The 15,524-nt window shown below is 41.2% G+C and overlaps 1 protein-coding gene across 1 annotated transcript in view; it reads left to right on the top strand.

Moving 5' to 3' along the window:
- The window catches only part of LOC311146749 (pappalysin-2-like), a gene marked incomplete at its 5' end in the record, with an annotated part of 83,220 nt that overhangs the window by 36,224 nt on the left and 31,472 nt on the right, over positions 1–15,524 (top strand). The window contains 4 exons of the mRNA XM_084183313.1: positions 3,806–3,988; positions 4,240–4,537; positions 6,573–6,701; positions 10,775–10,860. Coding sequence (XP_084039439.1) covers positions 3,806–3,988; positions 4,240–4,537; positions 6,573–6,701; positions 10,775–10,860 — 696 coding nt within the window. The remainder of the gene's footprint in view (positions 1–3,805; positions 3,989–4,239; positions 4,538–6,572; positions 6,702–10,774; positions 10,861–15,524) is intronic.

Genomic DNA, 15,524 nt, shown 5'->3' on the forward strand with positions numbered 1-15,524 from the left:
AATAAAGGGGAATATATATATAAAAAATAAAAATAAACATGGGGGATTGGAAGTGATGCAGACAATTACATTGATAGAAGATACAATCTATCTGCAATATTAAGCTGATCCACCCCCCCCCAAAAAAAAAAAAAAAAAAAAAAGCATGTAGAGGTCTGTAATTTTTTATCATAGGTACACTTCAACTGTGAGAGACGGAATCTAAAACAAAAATCCAGAAAATCACATTGTATGATTTTTAAGTAATTAATTTGCATTTAATTGCATGACATAAATATTTGATACATCAGAAAAGCAGAACTTAATATTTGGTAGAGAAACCTTTGTTTGCAATTACAGAGATCATACATTTCCTGTAGGTCTTGACCAGGTTTGCACACACTGCAGCAGGGATTTTGGCCCACTCCTCCATACAGACCTTCTCCAGATCCTTCAGGATTCAGGGCTGTCGCTGGGCAATACAGACTTTCAGCTCCCTCCAAAGATTTTCTATTGGGTTCAGGTCTGGAGACTGGCAAGGCCACTCCAGGACCTTGAGATGCTTCTTACGGAGCCACTCCTTAGTTGCCCTGGCTGTGTGTTTCGGGTCGTTGTCATGCTGGAAGACCAAGCCACGACCCATCTTCAATGCTCTTACTGAGGGAAGGAGGTTGTTGGCCAAGATCTCGCGATACATGGCCCCATCCATCCTCCCCTCAATACGGTGCAGTCGTCCTGTCCCCTTTACAAAAACGCATCCCCAAAGAATGATGTTTCCACCTCCATGCTTCACGGTTGGGATGGTGTTCTTGGGGTTGTACTCATCCTTCTTCTTCCTCCAAACACGGCGAGTGGTGTTTAGACCAAAAAGCTCTATTTTTGTCTCATCAGACCACATGACCTTCTCCCATTCCTCCTCTGGATCACCCAGATGGTCATTGGCAAACTTCAGACGGGCCTGGACATGCCCTGGCTTGAGCAGGGGGACCTTGCGTGCACTGCAGGATTTTAATCCATGACGGCGTAGTGTGTTACTAATGGTTTTCTTTGAGACTGTGGTCCCAGCTCTCTTCAGGTCATTGACCAGGTCCTGCCGTGTAGTTCTGGGCTGATCCCTCACCTTCCTCATGATCATTGATGCCCCACGAGGTGAGATCTTGCATGGAGCCCCAGACCGAGGGTGATTGACCGTCATCTTGAACTTCTTCCATTTTCTAATAATTGTGGCAACAGTTGTTGCCTTCTCACCAAGCTGCTTGCCTATTATTGTCCTGTAGCCCATCCCAGCCTTGTGCAGGTCTACAATTTTATCCCTGATGTCCTTACACAGCTCTCTGGTCTTGGCCATTGTGGAGAGGTTGGAGTCTGTTTGATTGAGTGTGTGGACAGGTGTATTTTATACAGTTAACGAGTTCAAACAGGTGCAGTTAATACAGGTAATGAGTGGAGAACAGGAGGGCTTCTTAAAGAAAAACTAACAGGTCTGTGAGAGCCGGATTTCTTACTGGTTGGTAGGTGATCAAATACTTATGTCATGCAATAAAATGCAAATAAAAAATTACTTAAAAATCATACAATGTGATTTTCTGGATTTTTGTTTTAGATTCCGTCTCTCACAGTTGAAGTGTACCTATGATAAAAATTACAGACCTCTACATGCTTTGTAAGTAGGAAAACCTGCAAAATTGGCAGTGTATCAAATACTTGTTCTCCCCACTGTATATAAAAAAAAATATTAAAAAATAATACTTACTATTTTTTATCTACTTTGCAAATACTGAGCATGTTAGCTAACCCTTCCCCTAACCCTAACCTTAACCCTTTAACCTAACTCTTAACCCTAACCTTAACCCTAACCTAACGTAGCATATAATTCTAATGCAGGCAAACATAATATATCATACTAAAGCAGTTGAATGTAATATATAATACTAAAGCAGTCAAACACAATATTTCATACTAAAGCAGTCAAACGTAGCATATCATACTAAAGCCGTTGAACCTAATATATCATACTAAACGATCAACACGTAGGATACTATACGTCCTACAATTTGTATTATATTGTACAACCGCTATTACATTGTTAGCCCAATGTAATGTAACCTAACGTAAATTAACATATCATACTAAATTGAGGGGCATGGATTTTAGTAAAATATTATATGTTTTCCTCTGAGACTAGGTTGGCATTAGATCACGGCTTAGGTGTAGAAGTCCAAACCAGTCAAAATGTTCCACCCCAGTACCAGTGTTACCCTTTTACAAATTAAACATAATTAAACATAATTTTAGAAATGCAGGCGCCTAAATTGATTTAGGTAACTTTTAAACATTTAATAAATTAATAAAACATGCATAGAACATTTACTTCAGGTAAAATACTGTATCTAGGCTACATCATTCCTTTCAAGAAACATATCCTCCCTTTGATGTGTTCCTCCACTGAAACCCAAGCATTAATTTCCAGACCTGGGGAGTCTATTTAATCTTGAGAAAGGGCAAAGTAGTGACATGGTTAAGTTGCTGAAAGTATGAATGATGATACACAAAGATCTTGAAGCACCAGGCTTTCCTACTAGGCTTCCTGTGGGAGCTGTTTGCCACATCTGATACAGTGATTAATCTGGGCCTGTGTTGAGGCCTTTCTCTGTTTATCTGACCAATTTAGTTTTATGGTTTGACTTGGCGTGCTGATGTTTACCCTGCACAAATCCACACATGTGAAGGAGCCACATTGGGTGCTGCAGGCTCTCTCCCTCTATCCCTCTCCATCCGGCAGTTTAGTTCAGTGCTCTGCTGAGACACACGACCTGCTCCTGTTCCTCTTTTACCACAGAGGAAATTAACATGCTTTATAAATTGTTTTGTGAGCCCTGTCTGTCCCAATTAAGGCATGGATTCCTTTCCTGTGTAGTTGCACCTGGGGATGTTGTGTTCCAGAGGGTGGTTTGGAAAATACCTGTCCAGTCCACAACCAGTTCATGTGATTTTCCCAGTCTCTATTTACTGTATGTTTCTCCCTCAGAACATCGCTGGTACTCTCTAGTAGCCCTCTTCTTTAATAATAATATAGTAATGGTTTTTCAGTGATTCAAATCATGGTAGAGATCAACCTTAGTAGAGATAGGCACTTTGTTGTCTTTGAGCTCCTGAGTGGCGCAGTGGTCTAAGGCACTGCATCGCAGTGCTAACTGTGCCACAAGAGATCCTGGTTTGAATCCAGGCTCTGTCGTAGCCGGCAGCGACCGGGATACTCATGGGCGGCGCACAATTGGCCCAGCGTCGTCCAGGGTAGGGGAGGGAATGGCCGGCAGGGATGTAGCTCAGTTGATATAGCATGGCGTTTGCAACGCCAGGGTTGTGGGTTCGTTTCCCATGGGGGGCCAGTATAAAAAAATAAAAAATAAAATAAATTGTGTATTCACTAACTGTAAGTCGCTCTGGATAAGAGCGTCTGCTAAATGACAAAAAATGTTGTCTTTAATTAGTGCAGTATCTTTGAAACCAATGAATAACCTTCTAGCTCTCTGCATTTTACAAGTGTGGGTGGGCAGGTACTGTGTATGTCATCAGTTAAGAAGGCTTGGATGTAGAAAAAAGTTATAGGCCTATCTGCTATATCTGTTGTAACTTTTCCCTTTCTTTGGTTGCATCCCAAATGGCACCATATTCCCAATATAGTATACTACATTTGACCAGACCCCTATAGGCCCTTGTCAAAAGTAATGCACTATAAAGGAGATAGGGTGCCATTTGGGAAGCATATACAGTAGGTGTATATATTGTAAGACCAGTGTGTGTGTGCGTGTGTGTGCGTTTACAGGCCCTCCAGATGTATACCAGCCCTGTGAGCCCAGCCTACAGGCCTGGAGTCCAGAGCTCAGCCTGTATGATGCAAACGTGACGTCTCCCTGCCCTGAAACCGAGGGCTGCGTCCTGATGCTGCGCTTCCTCCACCCTGTGGTCCCTGACAGCCTCACTGTGTGGGTCACCTACATCTCAGCCGGTGGGTCCTGGGTTCATTTTAGTGGTCTCCAACAGTGTACATTTAGCATTGCTGAAACTCTCCACAATACAAGCCACACGTTGTGTCTACCTGAATGATAATGCTTTCGCTGTTCATCTGAGCAGGTAATGTGAAGTTATACCAAGTATTTGTCCTAGGTATTTATGAATAAATAAAGGGCCAAGCATGTGCACTACTCTGGAACTGCTTGATTATACAGCTGATGATTATCCACCATGTTGTCTCTACAGATAACCAGGTGATCGCCAACATCGAGCTAATAACAGACACAGGCGAGTCTCTAGATATGGGTCCACAGCACGTCTTCTGTGATGTGCCCCTCACCCTACATGTGCACACCGAAAAAAGGGTGGCAGCTGTCAAACTGAGCACCTTTGATGAGAAGATGGAGATTGATGCTATCCTGCTTACTTCTGGCACCCATAATCCTCTCTGCTCCAGTTGCCAGCCTCTGATCTACCGAGTTGTCCGGCAACCACCGTTTTCAGGCGATTTGGTCCAGCAAACTCTACTTACATTTACAGACAGGTACAGTAAGATTGACACTGACAGATATATGTAGCCGCACACTCTGGAATTCGGCAAATACTTTGACCTTAGTCTGGAAAGTTCTCCTGTGATGTATTGTTTTGAGGTCATGTACCACTGCTCCAAGAAGTGGACCTAAGAATACACACACACACAAAAAAAAACACGATCAAAGTATAATTTATAGTATGTCACTTACAAAGACCATACAATGCAATCGTCTGTTGCCCCAGAAGCTAAGATATTCATCATTCTCAAGTGTTTTGGTCTGGTACAGTTTTCGCAACACAGAACCAAATGTATTCAACATGCTTCTTAGCACTAGCTACTGATCCAAATCAACATCAAGGGCCTTATTCAATAAAACGTTTTCAGAGGATTCCGGCGTATGTCAAACCATTTTAATCCCACATGGTGAGAAAAGGTGTTAAATTGATTATCTGCATCCAGCTTTGCATTACACATAACAGAAGTCAGTCCCCTAACCATTTCCCACCTTATAATTTTTTTACATTCTGTTCTAGCTTACTTTTAGTCATTAGAGTCAGCTTGTATTCGGTATTAGTGTCATACACAATTTTTTGTGAATGATGTTATAATTTTCCACAAACACTTTCTGGGATGTTGTTGCTTTTCAAGCACTTGCAGAAGTAGGTGGATGTGCTTAAATGGTCACATTGAGGAATACATTTGGTTTCATCTCTAAAAGTTCCACAAGCGGCTGTAAGTGCAAAAAGATGTAAAAACCAAGGGGAATTAAGTTATGTGGAGGGAAGAGGAGGGCAGAGAGGTTGGGGTTGGGGAAAGGCAGTCTCTGGAATATAAACCAAATGTGACCAGCAGAAACAGTAAACACCTGTGGCTCTTTGGAGCTGTTCCTCAGCCATTTCTTCCCGCTGAAGGCTCTGTACTGTATGCTCATCATGGTTAGTATATGATAAGTGAGAGGCCTGTCATTTGGAGGAGGGGGTGAAGAGAGAGAAATGGAGTGCATTGCAGGAGAGAAATGAAAGAAAGGCTAAGAATTGTGGCTAACTGTGAGTCTACACTGCCACCAAGAGGTATAGCTGGCAAAACAAGTTGGTTTTGCACTTGATATCCTAATCCTTAAAAATAGACTCTCATTTTTGGTCCATTAGGAGAGAAAAAAAACACTTTTGGGGTGAAATAGGAGTAGGATAAAATTATGCCGTTAATCCATGAACACGGATGTGTAATTCTCCCCTGACCCTCATAGCCTAGTTTCTGCTAACTCGTGGCTCATAAACATTTGACTTGGACATTAATAACTGGGGCAGTATGAAAAATGTATGCACTCACTAATTGTAAGCCGCTCTGGATAAGAGCGTCTGCTAAATGACTAAAATGTAAAATGTAAATGTATCATTCCCAAAACGACCCTAAGTCTATGTCCTGTAAAGAAAAACCACACAGGCTCCTCCGGTGGAATGCTAGATAGAGCAGGCTCTTACAGTTGATCCATAATTAATAAGGGTAATTTGTAGCGGGAGGAAATCCGACACGTCTGAGAGAGTAGATGATGTGCATTTTTGTAGGCATTCTTTACAGCTGGCCAGAGACAATGGTAATTAAGTAGTGCTGTCGGGAAATCAAGGGTAGGCTCTTTTTATAGTTTGGAGCTGACTAAAACAGGTCAATAGCTCTGGGACAGGAGGTATGATATCACTGTACCCACCGTACCTCCTGTTTAGGTTTAAGGTCACTGCTTCTTACAGCAAGCTTAGATGACTAGGTGACTCTGGACACAGATACACAAGAACAATCTGTTTCTTATTGTGTATCTTTGTGCACTGTGTCGTTTCCATCTAACCTTGCTGTTCAAAATCGTTCTTTGACAATAATAGCTATCGGTATAGTTTAGTCATTTTGTATCTCTATGCAACAATTCCACCTGGAAATAATCTGAAATGTCAATTATATCTTTAGTACTAAAGTAATACAATTCCATGAGACAAACATGTATTTAGAAATCTGCTTATACTTGAATGTTGCATGTTTTGATTTGTTCCAACAGTGACATTGTAAAGGACATGGAGTACCAGTACAGAGTTCAGGTGGAAGCAGACGGTCTTCTCAGTGAGCTCTCCCCACCTCTCCTCTACACCCATGGAGCTGCCTACTGCGGTGACGGACTACTCAATGGGTCAGTCAGTTTACACAGTATTCACATCCCAGATACAGTGCCTTGAGAAAGTATTCATACCCCTTGACTTATTCCACATTTTGTTGTGTTGCAGCCTGAATTCATAATGGCTAGATTTTTTTTTCTTACATTTACATTTACGTCATTTAGCAGACGCTCTTATCCACCCATTGACACACAATACCCCATAATGACAAAGTGAAAACATGTTTTTAGACATTTTTGCAAATTTATTTAAAATGAGGTTTAAGTGATAGCTGTAACTCGGCCACTCAGGAACATTCACTGTCTTCTTGGTAAGCAACTCCAGTGTAGATTTGGCATTGTGTTTTAGGTTATTGTCCTGCTGAAAGGTTAATTCATCTCCCAGTGTCTGGTGGAAAGCAGACTAAACCAGGTTTTCCTCTAGGATTTTGCCTGTGCTTAGCTCAATTCTGTTTCTTTTTTATCCTTAAAAACACCACAGTCCTTTAACGATTACAAGCATACACATAACATGATGGAGCCACCACTATGCTTGAAAATATGGAGAGTGGTATTCAGTAATGTGTTGTATTGGATTTTCCCCAAACATAACACTATTCAGGACAAAAAGGTAATTGCTTTGCCATATTTTTTGCAGTATTACTTTAGTACCTTGTTGCAAACAAGATGCATTTTTTGGAATATTTGTATTCTGTGCAGGCTTCCTTTCATTCACTCTGTCAATTAGGTTAGTATTGTGGAGTAACTACAATGTTTTGATCCATCCTCAGTTTTCTCCTATCACAGCCATTAAACTATGTAACTGTTTTAAAGTCCCCATTGGCCTCATGGTGAAATCCCTGAGCGGTTTCCTTCCTCTCCTGCAACTGAATTAGCCTGTATATTTGTAGTGACTGGGTGTATTGATACACCATCCAAAGTGTAATTCATAACTTCCCCATGCTCAAAGAGATATTCAATGTCTGCTTTTATTTTTATTTTTACCCATCTACCAATAGGTGCCCTTCTTTGCGAGGCATTGGAAAACATCCCTGGTCTTTGTGGTTAAATCTGTGTTTGAAATTCACTGCTTGACTGAAAAACCTTAAATATAATTGTATGTGTGGGGTACAGAGATGTGGTAGTCATTCAAAAATCATGTTAAACTATATCATTGCACACAGCAAGTCCATGCAACTTATTATGTGACTTGTTAAGCAAATTTTTACTCCTGAACTTATTTAGGCTTGCTATAACAAAGGTGTTGAATAGTTATTGACTCAAGACATTTCAGCTTTTCATTTTTAATAAAATAAATAAAAATGAAAAACATAATTCCACTTTGGCATTATGGGGTATTGTGTGTAGGCCAGTAATAAAACAATCTCAATTTCATCCATTTTAAATTCAGGCTGTAACACAACAAAATGTGGGATAAGTCAAGGGGTGTGAATACTTTCTGAAGGCAGCTGTATGTTCTCTTTTCTCTCATCCATTGTAGACCATACCAACAGTAGAATGAAAATGCCCATAATATATGCATTAATTAATACTATTAATTGATACACAGCAATGATGTAATCATGCTAAACAAGTCCACCTTCATTACTCTGGACAGTTTCAAGTACAAATAGAATTGTCTATATCAAAGGAGGATTTTAAATTAACATTGTACAATGAATGGATTCACATACAAGAAATAAATCTTAAGTTACAAAGCATTAACAAGCATTACAAAGCATACTTCTAAGGCTAACTTAGAAGACAAAGCATGAATAAAGAGATGCCTATTAAGCCAGAGGCTTAGATGCCCAGGAAGCCTGGATACATGATGAGAGAGAACAAAGGCATTTATTTCAATTTATAACATCTGAAGGTGTAACCTTTCAACCCAAAACCAACAAACATTGACCAATTAAATGATACCAAGTTTACAGAGTAACCTGACCACCAAGGCCCAATCTCCACAGGGTGTCACAGCAATTAAAGACTTGTGTCGGGTATGAGACCAATGTACAGTGGGGAAAAAAAGTATTTAGTCAGCCACCAATTGTGCAAGTTCTCCCACTTAAAAAGATGAGAGAGGCCTGTAATTTTCATCATAGGTACACGTCAACTATGACAGACAAATTGAGAAAAAAAATCCAGAAAATCACATTGTAGGATTTTTAATGAATTTATTAGCAAATTATGGTGGAAAATAAGTATTTGGTCACCTACAAACAAGCAAGATTTCTGGCTCTCACAGACCTGTAACTTCTTCTTTAAGAGGCTCCTCTGTCCTCCACTCGTTACCTGTATTAATGGCACCTGTTTGAACTTGTTATCAGTATAAAAGACACCTGTCCACAACCTCAAACAGTCACACTCCAAACTCCACTATGGCCAAGACCAAAGAGCTGTTAAAGGACACCAGAAACAAAATTGTAGACCTGCACCAGGCTGGGAAGACTGAATCTGCAATAGGTAAGCAGCTTGGTTTGAAGAAATCAACTGTGGGAGCAATTATTAGGAAATGGAAGACATACAAGACCACTGATAATCTCCCTCGATCTGAGGCTCCACGCAAGATCTCACCCTGTGGGGTCAAAATGATCACAAGAACGGTGAGCAAAAATCCCAGAACCACACGGGGGGACCTAGTGAATGACCTGCAGAGAGCTGGGACCAAAGTAACAAAGCCTACCATCAGTAACACACTACGCCGCCAGGGACTCAAATCCTGCAGTGCCAGACGTGTCCCCCTGCTTAAGCCAGTAAATGTCCAGGCCCGTCTGAAGTTTGCTAGAGTGCATTTGGATGATCCAGAAGAGGATTGGGAGAATGTCATATGGTCAGATGAAACCAAAATATAACTTTTTGGTAAAAACTCAATTCGTCGTGTTTGGAGGACAAAGAATGCTGAGTTGCATCCAAAGAACACCATACCTACTGTGAAGCATGGGGGTGGAAACATCATGCTTTGGGGCTGTTTTTCTGCAAAGAGACCAGGACGACTGATCCGTGTAAAGGAAAGAATGAAGGGGGCCATGTATCGTGAGATTTTGAGTGAAAACCTCCTTCCATCGGCAAGGGCATTGAAGATTAAACGTGGCTGGGTCTTTCAGCATGACAATGATCCCAAACACACCGCCCGGGCAACGAAGGAGTGGCTTCGTAAGAAGCATTTCAAGGTCCTGGAGTGGCCTAGCCAGTCTCCAGATCTCAACCCCATAGAAAATCTTTGGAGGGAGTTGAAAGTCCGTGTTGCCCAGCGACAGCCCCAAAACATCACTGCTCTAGAGGAGATCTGCATGGAGGAATGGGCCAAAATACCAGCAACAGTGTGTGAAAACCTTGTGAAGACTTACAGAAAACGTTTGACCTGTGTCATTGCCAACAAAGGGTATATAACAAAGTATTGAGAAACTTTTGTTATTGACCAAATACTTATTTTCCACCATAATTTGCAAATAAATTCATTAAAAATCCTACAATGTGATTTTCTGGAATTTCTTTTCTCATTTTGTCTGTCACAGTTGACGTGTACCTACGATGAAAATTACAGGCCTCTCTCATCTTTTTAAGTGGGAGAACTTGCACAATTGGTGGCTGACTAAATACTTTTTTTCCCCACTGTAAATTAGACAGAATTCCTGAGAAGACAATAAAACCTTTTTGCATAGAGTAATTCAGAGTTCACCCTGTACAGATACAAGTTACCACAGATATAATACATCCATATAAATAGCATCAGAGTTATCCTCAGTGAACAACTATAGTATTATTCTATCATATTCAATAGTCAGTCCTCTGAATACTATAACAGAGAGTTACATTTTGGCCCCTTAGAGGGGGAAGGGCTGACTAGTCCTTGGGCATTGTCCTTTGTGCATTCCTTGTGTTCCTGAACCACTTGCCATGCAACTCCAGGTAACAGAGATCACAAATAAGGGCTGAGCCTACATTAGCAAGTGTGCAAGTGAAGCCAAACTACAGTATACTCATATAGGTCATACATATTGGTCTCTCTAAGTGGAGAATGTAGTGAAATCAAAGGATGTGTGTTTTTGTAATGAAAGTGTATGGACTATGGAGATTACTGATCCTTGCTGTCTCTGTGTCTGTAGGACAGAGGACTGTGATGATGGCAATCTGTTGGATGGTGATGGCTGCTCTAAGAAGTGCCACATGGAGTCAGGCTTCAACTGCAATGGTGAGTGAAGAACATACAAGACCACTCTCCTAATCCTGGTCTCAGTCTACAGTCTGTGGAATGACCAAAACAGAAGCCCAACTAGACCAGGGGTGTATTCATTATGTCTTGCAACGGAAACCGTTTACCGTTTAAGAACCAAATGACAGAAACAGGGAGGGACCTACCTGAATTTGACCAATAGGAACTCATGTTTTCATTGCAAAAAAATTTCCGTTTGAGAGTAAAGGGTTTCTGTTGCAAAACGTTTTGCGGAATGAATACACCACATGTTGATGGGACTCAAGCGAAACAGTACTTGCAAGCAGAAGCTTCATTTCAAGCTCAGTCAAAATGCCTTTATTAAGTTGAACATTAGTGTAAGTCAAGACAGGTCACAACTTAACAAAACTAACGAAGTAAACTAAGTAAGTAACTAAATAACTAAGTAAAGAGTAATCACTTATCACACACATTTGAATACATTTTTATTTTATTTAACCTTTATTTTTACAGGGATTTTTTTTTTTTTTTTTACAGATGAGCCCTGTATAAACATCAAACACATCATTACACATCAATATACACTATACACATCAATATACACATCAATATTCACATCAATACACGAAAAGCAAAACACAAACATAGAAAACAAACACATTCTTCATTAGCTCCACGCACTAGCTCCATGCACTGATTTCATATCACAAATACTGTCATTTGTACTTTTAATATTTTTTGCAAAATGTAGCTTTCATTTATAATTTGTAGAAACTATGAGAGTAGAAAGGTTCAGAACTTTTGTGAAACATCACAGCACAGTTGAAGAATATATGGCAAATAGAAATCCAAACTAGATGGTGTTCAAAGATAGATGGGAGGGTTTGAGTGGAGCTGAAGGGTGGGACTAAAAACAACAAGATAACTCATGTAAAATATACTGTTTCCATAAAATGTATATAGCTTCAGAACTTTTGTGAAATAGCACAGTTAAAAATATCTGGCAAATAGAAATCAAAACTGGATGTTCTTCAGAGATACAGTGCATTCGGAAAGCATTTAGACCCATTGACTTTTTCCACATTTTGTTACGATACAGCCTTATTCTAAAATGGATTAAAATGTTTTTTTCCCCTCATCAATCTTTTTTTAGATGTTTTTTGCTAATTTATTACAAATAAAAAAAAGAAATATGACATTTACATAAGTATTCAGACCCTTTACTCAGTACTATGTTGACGCACCTTTGGCCTCGAGTCTTCTTGGGTATGACTCTACAAGCTTGGCACCCCTGTATTTGGGGAGTTTCTCCCATTCTTCTCTGCAGATCCTCTCAAGCTCTGTCAGGATGGATGGGGAGTGTTGCTGCACAGCAATCTTCTGGTCTCTCCAGAGATGTTCGATCGGGTTAAAGTCTGGGCTCTGGATGGGCCACTCAAGGACATTCAGAGACTTGTCCCGAATCCACTCCTGCGTTGTCTTGGCTGTGTGCTTAGGGTCGTTGTCCTGTTGGAAGGTGAACCTTCGCCCCAGTCTGAGGTTCTGAGCGCTCTGGAGCAGGTTTTCATCAAGGATCGCTCTGTACTTTGCTCCATTCATCTTTCCCTCGATCCTGACTAGTCTCCCAGTCCCTGCCGCTGAAAGACATCCCCACAGCATGATGCTGCCACCACCATGCTTCACCGTAGGGATGGTGCCAAGTTTCCTCCAGACGTGACGCTTGGCATTCAAGTCAAAGAGTTCAATCTTGGTTTCATCAGACCAAAGAATCTTGTTTCTCATGGTCTGAGAGTCTTTAGGTGAATTTTGGCAAACTCCAAGTGGGCTGTCATATGCTTTTTACTGAGGAGTGGCTTCTGTCTGGCCACTCTACCATGAAGGCCTGATTAGTGGAGTGCTGCAGAGATGGTTGTCCTTCTGGAAGGTTCTCGCCAGAGGAACTTTAGAGCTCTGTCAGAGTGGCCATCGGGTTCTTGGTCACCTCCCTGACCAAGGCCCATTTTCCCCCGATTGCTCAGTTTGGCCAGGCGGCAAGCTCTAGGAAGAGTCTTGGAGAGTCAAACTTCTTCCATTTAAGAATGATGGAGGCCACTGTGTTCTTGGGGACCTTCAATGCTGCAGAAATGTTTTGGTACCCTTCCCCAGATCTGTGTCTCTACACAATCCTGTCTCGGAGCTCTACGGACAATTCCTTCGACCTCATGGCTTGGTTTTTGCTCTGACATGCACTGTCAACTGTGGGACCTTATATAGACAGGTGTGTGTCTTTCCAAATCATGTCCATTCAATTGACCACAGGTGGACTCCAGTCAAGTTGTAGAAACATCTCAAGGATGATCAATGGAAACAGGATGCACCTGAGCTCAATTTCGAGTCTCATAGCAGAGGGTCTGAATACGTTTTTCTTGTATTTTACCTCCTTTTTCTCCCCAATTTCGATTTTGTCTCATCACTGCAACTCCCCAACTGGCTCGGGAGGCGAAGGTCGAGTCATGCGTCCTCCAAAACATGACCCGCCAAACCGCGCTTCTTAACACCCGCCCGTTTAACCCGGAAGTCAACCGCACCAATGTATCGGAGGAAACACCGTTCAACTGACGAACGAGATCCACCTGCAGGCGCCCTGCCTGCAACAAGGAGTCGCTAGAGTGCGATGAGCCAAGTAAAGGTTTTTCTTAATTTTTACTATTTTCTACATTGTAGAATAATAGTGAAGACATCAAAACTATGAAATAACACATATGGAATCATGTAGTAACCAAAAAAGTGTTAAACAAAGATTTTAGATTCTTCAAAGTAGCCACCCTTTGCCTTGATGACAGCTTTGCACACTCTTGGCATTCTCTCAACCAGCTTCATGCAGAATGCTTTTCCAACAGTCTTGAAGGAGTTCCCACACATGCTGAGCACTTGTTGGCTGCTTTTCCTTCACTCTGCGGTCCAACTCATCCCAAACCATCTCAATTGGGTTGAGGTCGGGTGATTGTGGAGGCCAGGTCATCTGATGCAGCACTCCAGCACTCTCCTTCTTGTTCAAATAGCCCTTACACAGCCTGGAGCTGTGGTTTGGGTCATTGTCCTGTTGAAAAACAAATGATAGTCCAACTAAGCGCAAACCAGATGGGATGGCGTATCGATGCAGAATGCTGTGGTAGCCATGCTGGTTAAGTGTGCCTTGAATTCTAAACAAATCACAGACAGTGTCACCAGCAAAGCACCCCCACACCATCACACCTCCTCCTCCATGCTTCACGATGGGAACCACACATGCGGAGATCATCCGTTCACCTACTCTGCGTCTCACAAAGACACAGTGGTTGGAACCAAAGATCTCACATTTGGACTCATCAAACCAATGTCCATCACTCGTGTTTCTTGGCCCAAGCAAGTCTCTTCTTCTTATTGGTGTCCTTTAGTAGTGGTTTCTTTGCAGCAATTCAACCATGAAGGCCTGATTCACGCAGTCTCCTCTGAACAGTTGATGTTGAGATGTGTCTGTTACTTGAACTCTGTGAAGCATTTATGTGGGCTGCAATCTGAGGTGTAGTTAACTCTAATGAACGTATCCTCTGCAAATCAAATAAAAAGCATTTCACCTTACAGTGAAATGCTTACTTACAAGCCCTTGACCAACAATTCATTTTTAAGAAAAATAAGTGTTACGTAAACAATAGATAAGTAAAAAATAAAAGCAGTAAAATAACAGTAAAAATAACAGTAGCGAGGCAATATACAGGGGGTACCGGTACAAAGTCAATGTGCGGGGGCACCGGTTAAATCAAATTAAATCAAATTAAATCAAATCAAATTAAATCACATTTTATTGGCCACATGCGCCGAATACATTACAGTGAAATGCTTACTTACAGCTCTTAACCAACAATGCATTTATTTTTTAATAAAAAAGTAAAATAAAACAACAACAAAAAAGTGTTGAGAGAAAAAGAGCAGAAGTAAAATGTTGGGGTGGTATGCAAATTGGACTGGGTCTAGGGTTTCTGGGATAATGGTGTTGATGTGAGCCATGACCAGCCTTTCAAAGCACTTAATGGATAGAGATGTGATTGTTACAGGTCTGTAGTCATTTAGGAAGGTTACCTTAGTGTTCTTGGGCACAGGGACTATGGTGGTCTGCTTGAAACATGTTGCTATTACAGACTCAGTCAGGGACATGTTGAAAATGTCAGTGAAGATACTTGCCAGGTAGTCAGTGCATGCTTGGAGTACACGTCCTGGTAATCCGTCTGGCCCTGCGGCCTTGTGAATGTTGACCTGATTAAAATGTCCCCCTAATTTCCCTAAATACCTCTGTTGATCCTACAGCTATTGTATGCAGTAATCATGAGCCTATGAACCAGAGTTACACTGTTAGCACTGAGGTGGTGTATCCTAGTAGGAAGACCATTGTGTGCAGCTCACCCTGCACTATCAGTTCCAATATAAATAACATGAGCAAGTCTACTTCTGATAAGCTTCCCAGTAAAGCATTAAAAACAATCAAGCAACCCAGAAAAGTGCTAAAAATAGCCCATATTAACATATGCAGCCTGAGAAACAAGGTCCATGAAGTCAATCTGAAACTCACTTAGATAATACATTTGATGATACAGGGGAAGCAATACATGGTTATAACATTTACCGAAAATACAGAAATGCCAACGGGGGCAGTGTTGCGGTCTATA

This window comes from Coregonus lavaretus, assembly GCF_964263955.1.
Source record: "Coregonus lavaretus genome assembly, chromosome: 19".
NCBI lineage: Eukaryota > Metazoa > Chordata > Actinopteri > Salmoniformes > Salmonidae > Coregonus > Coregonus lavaretus.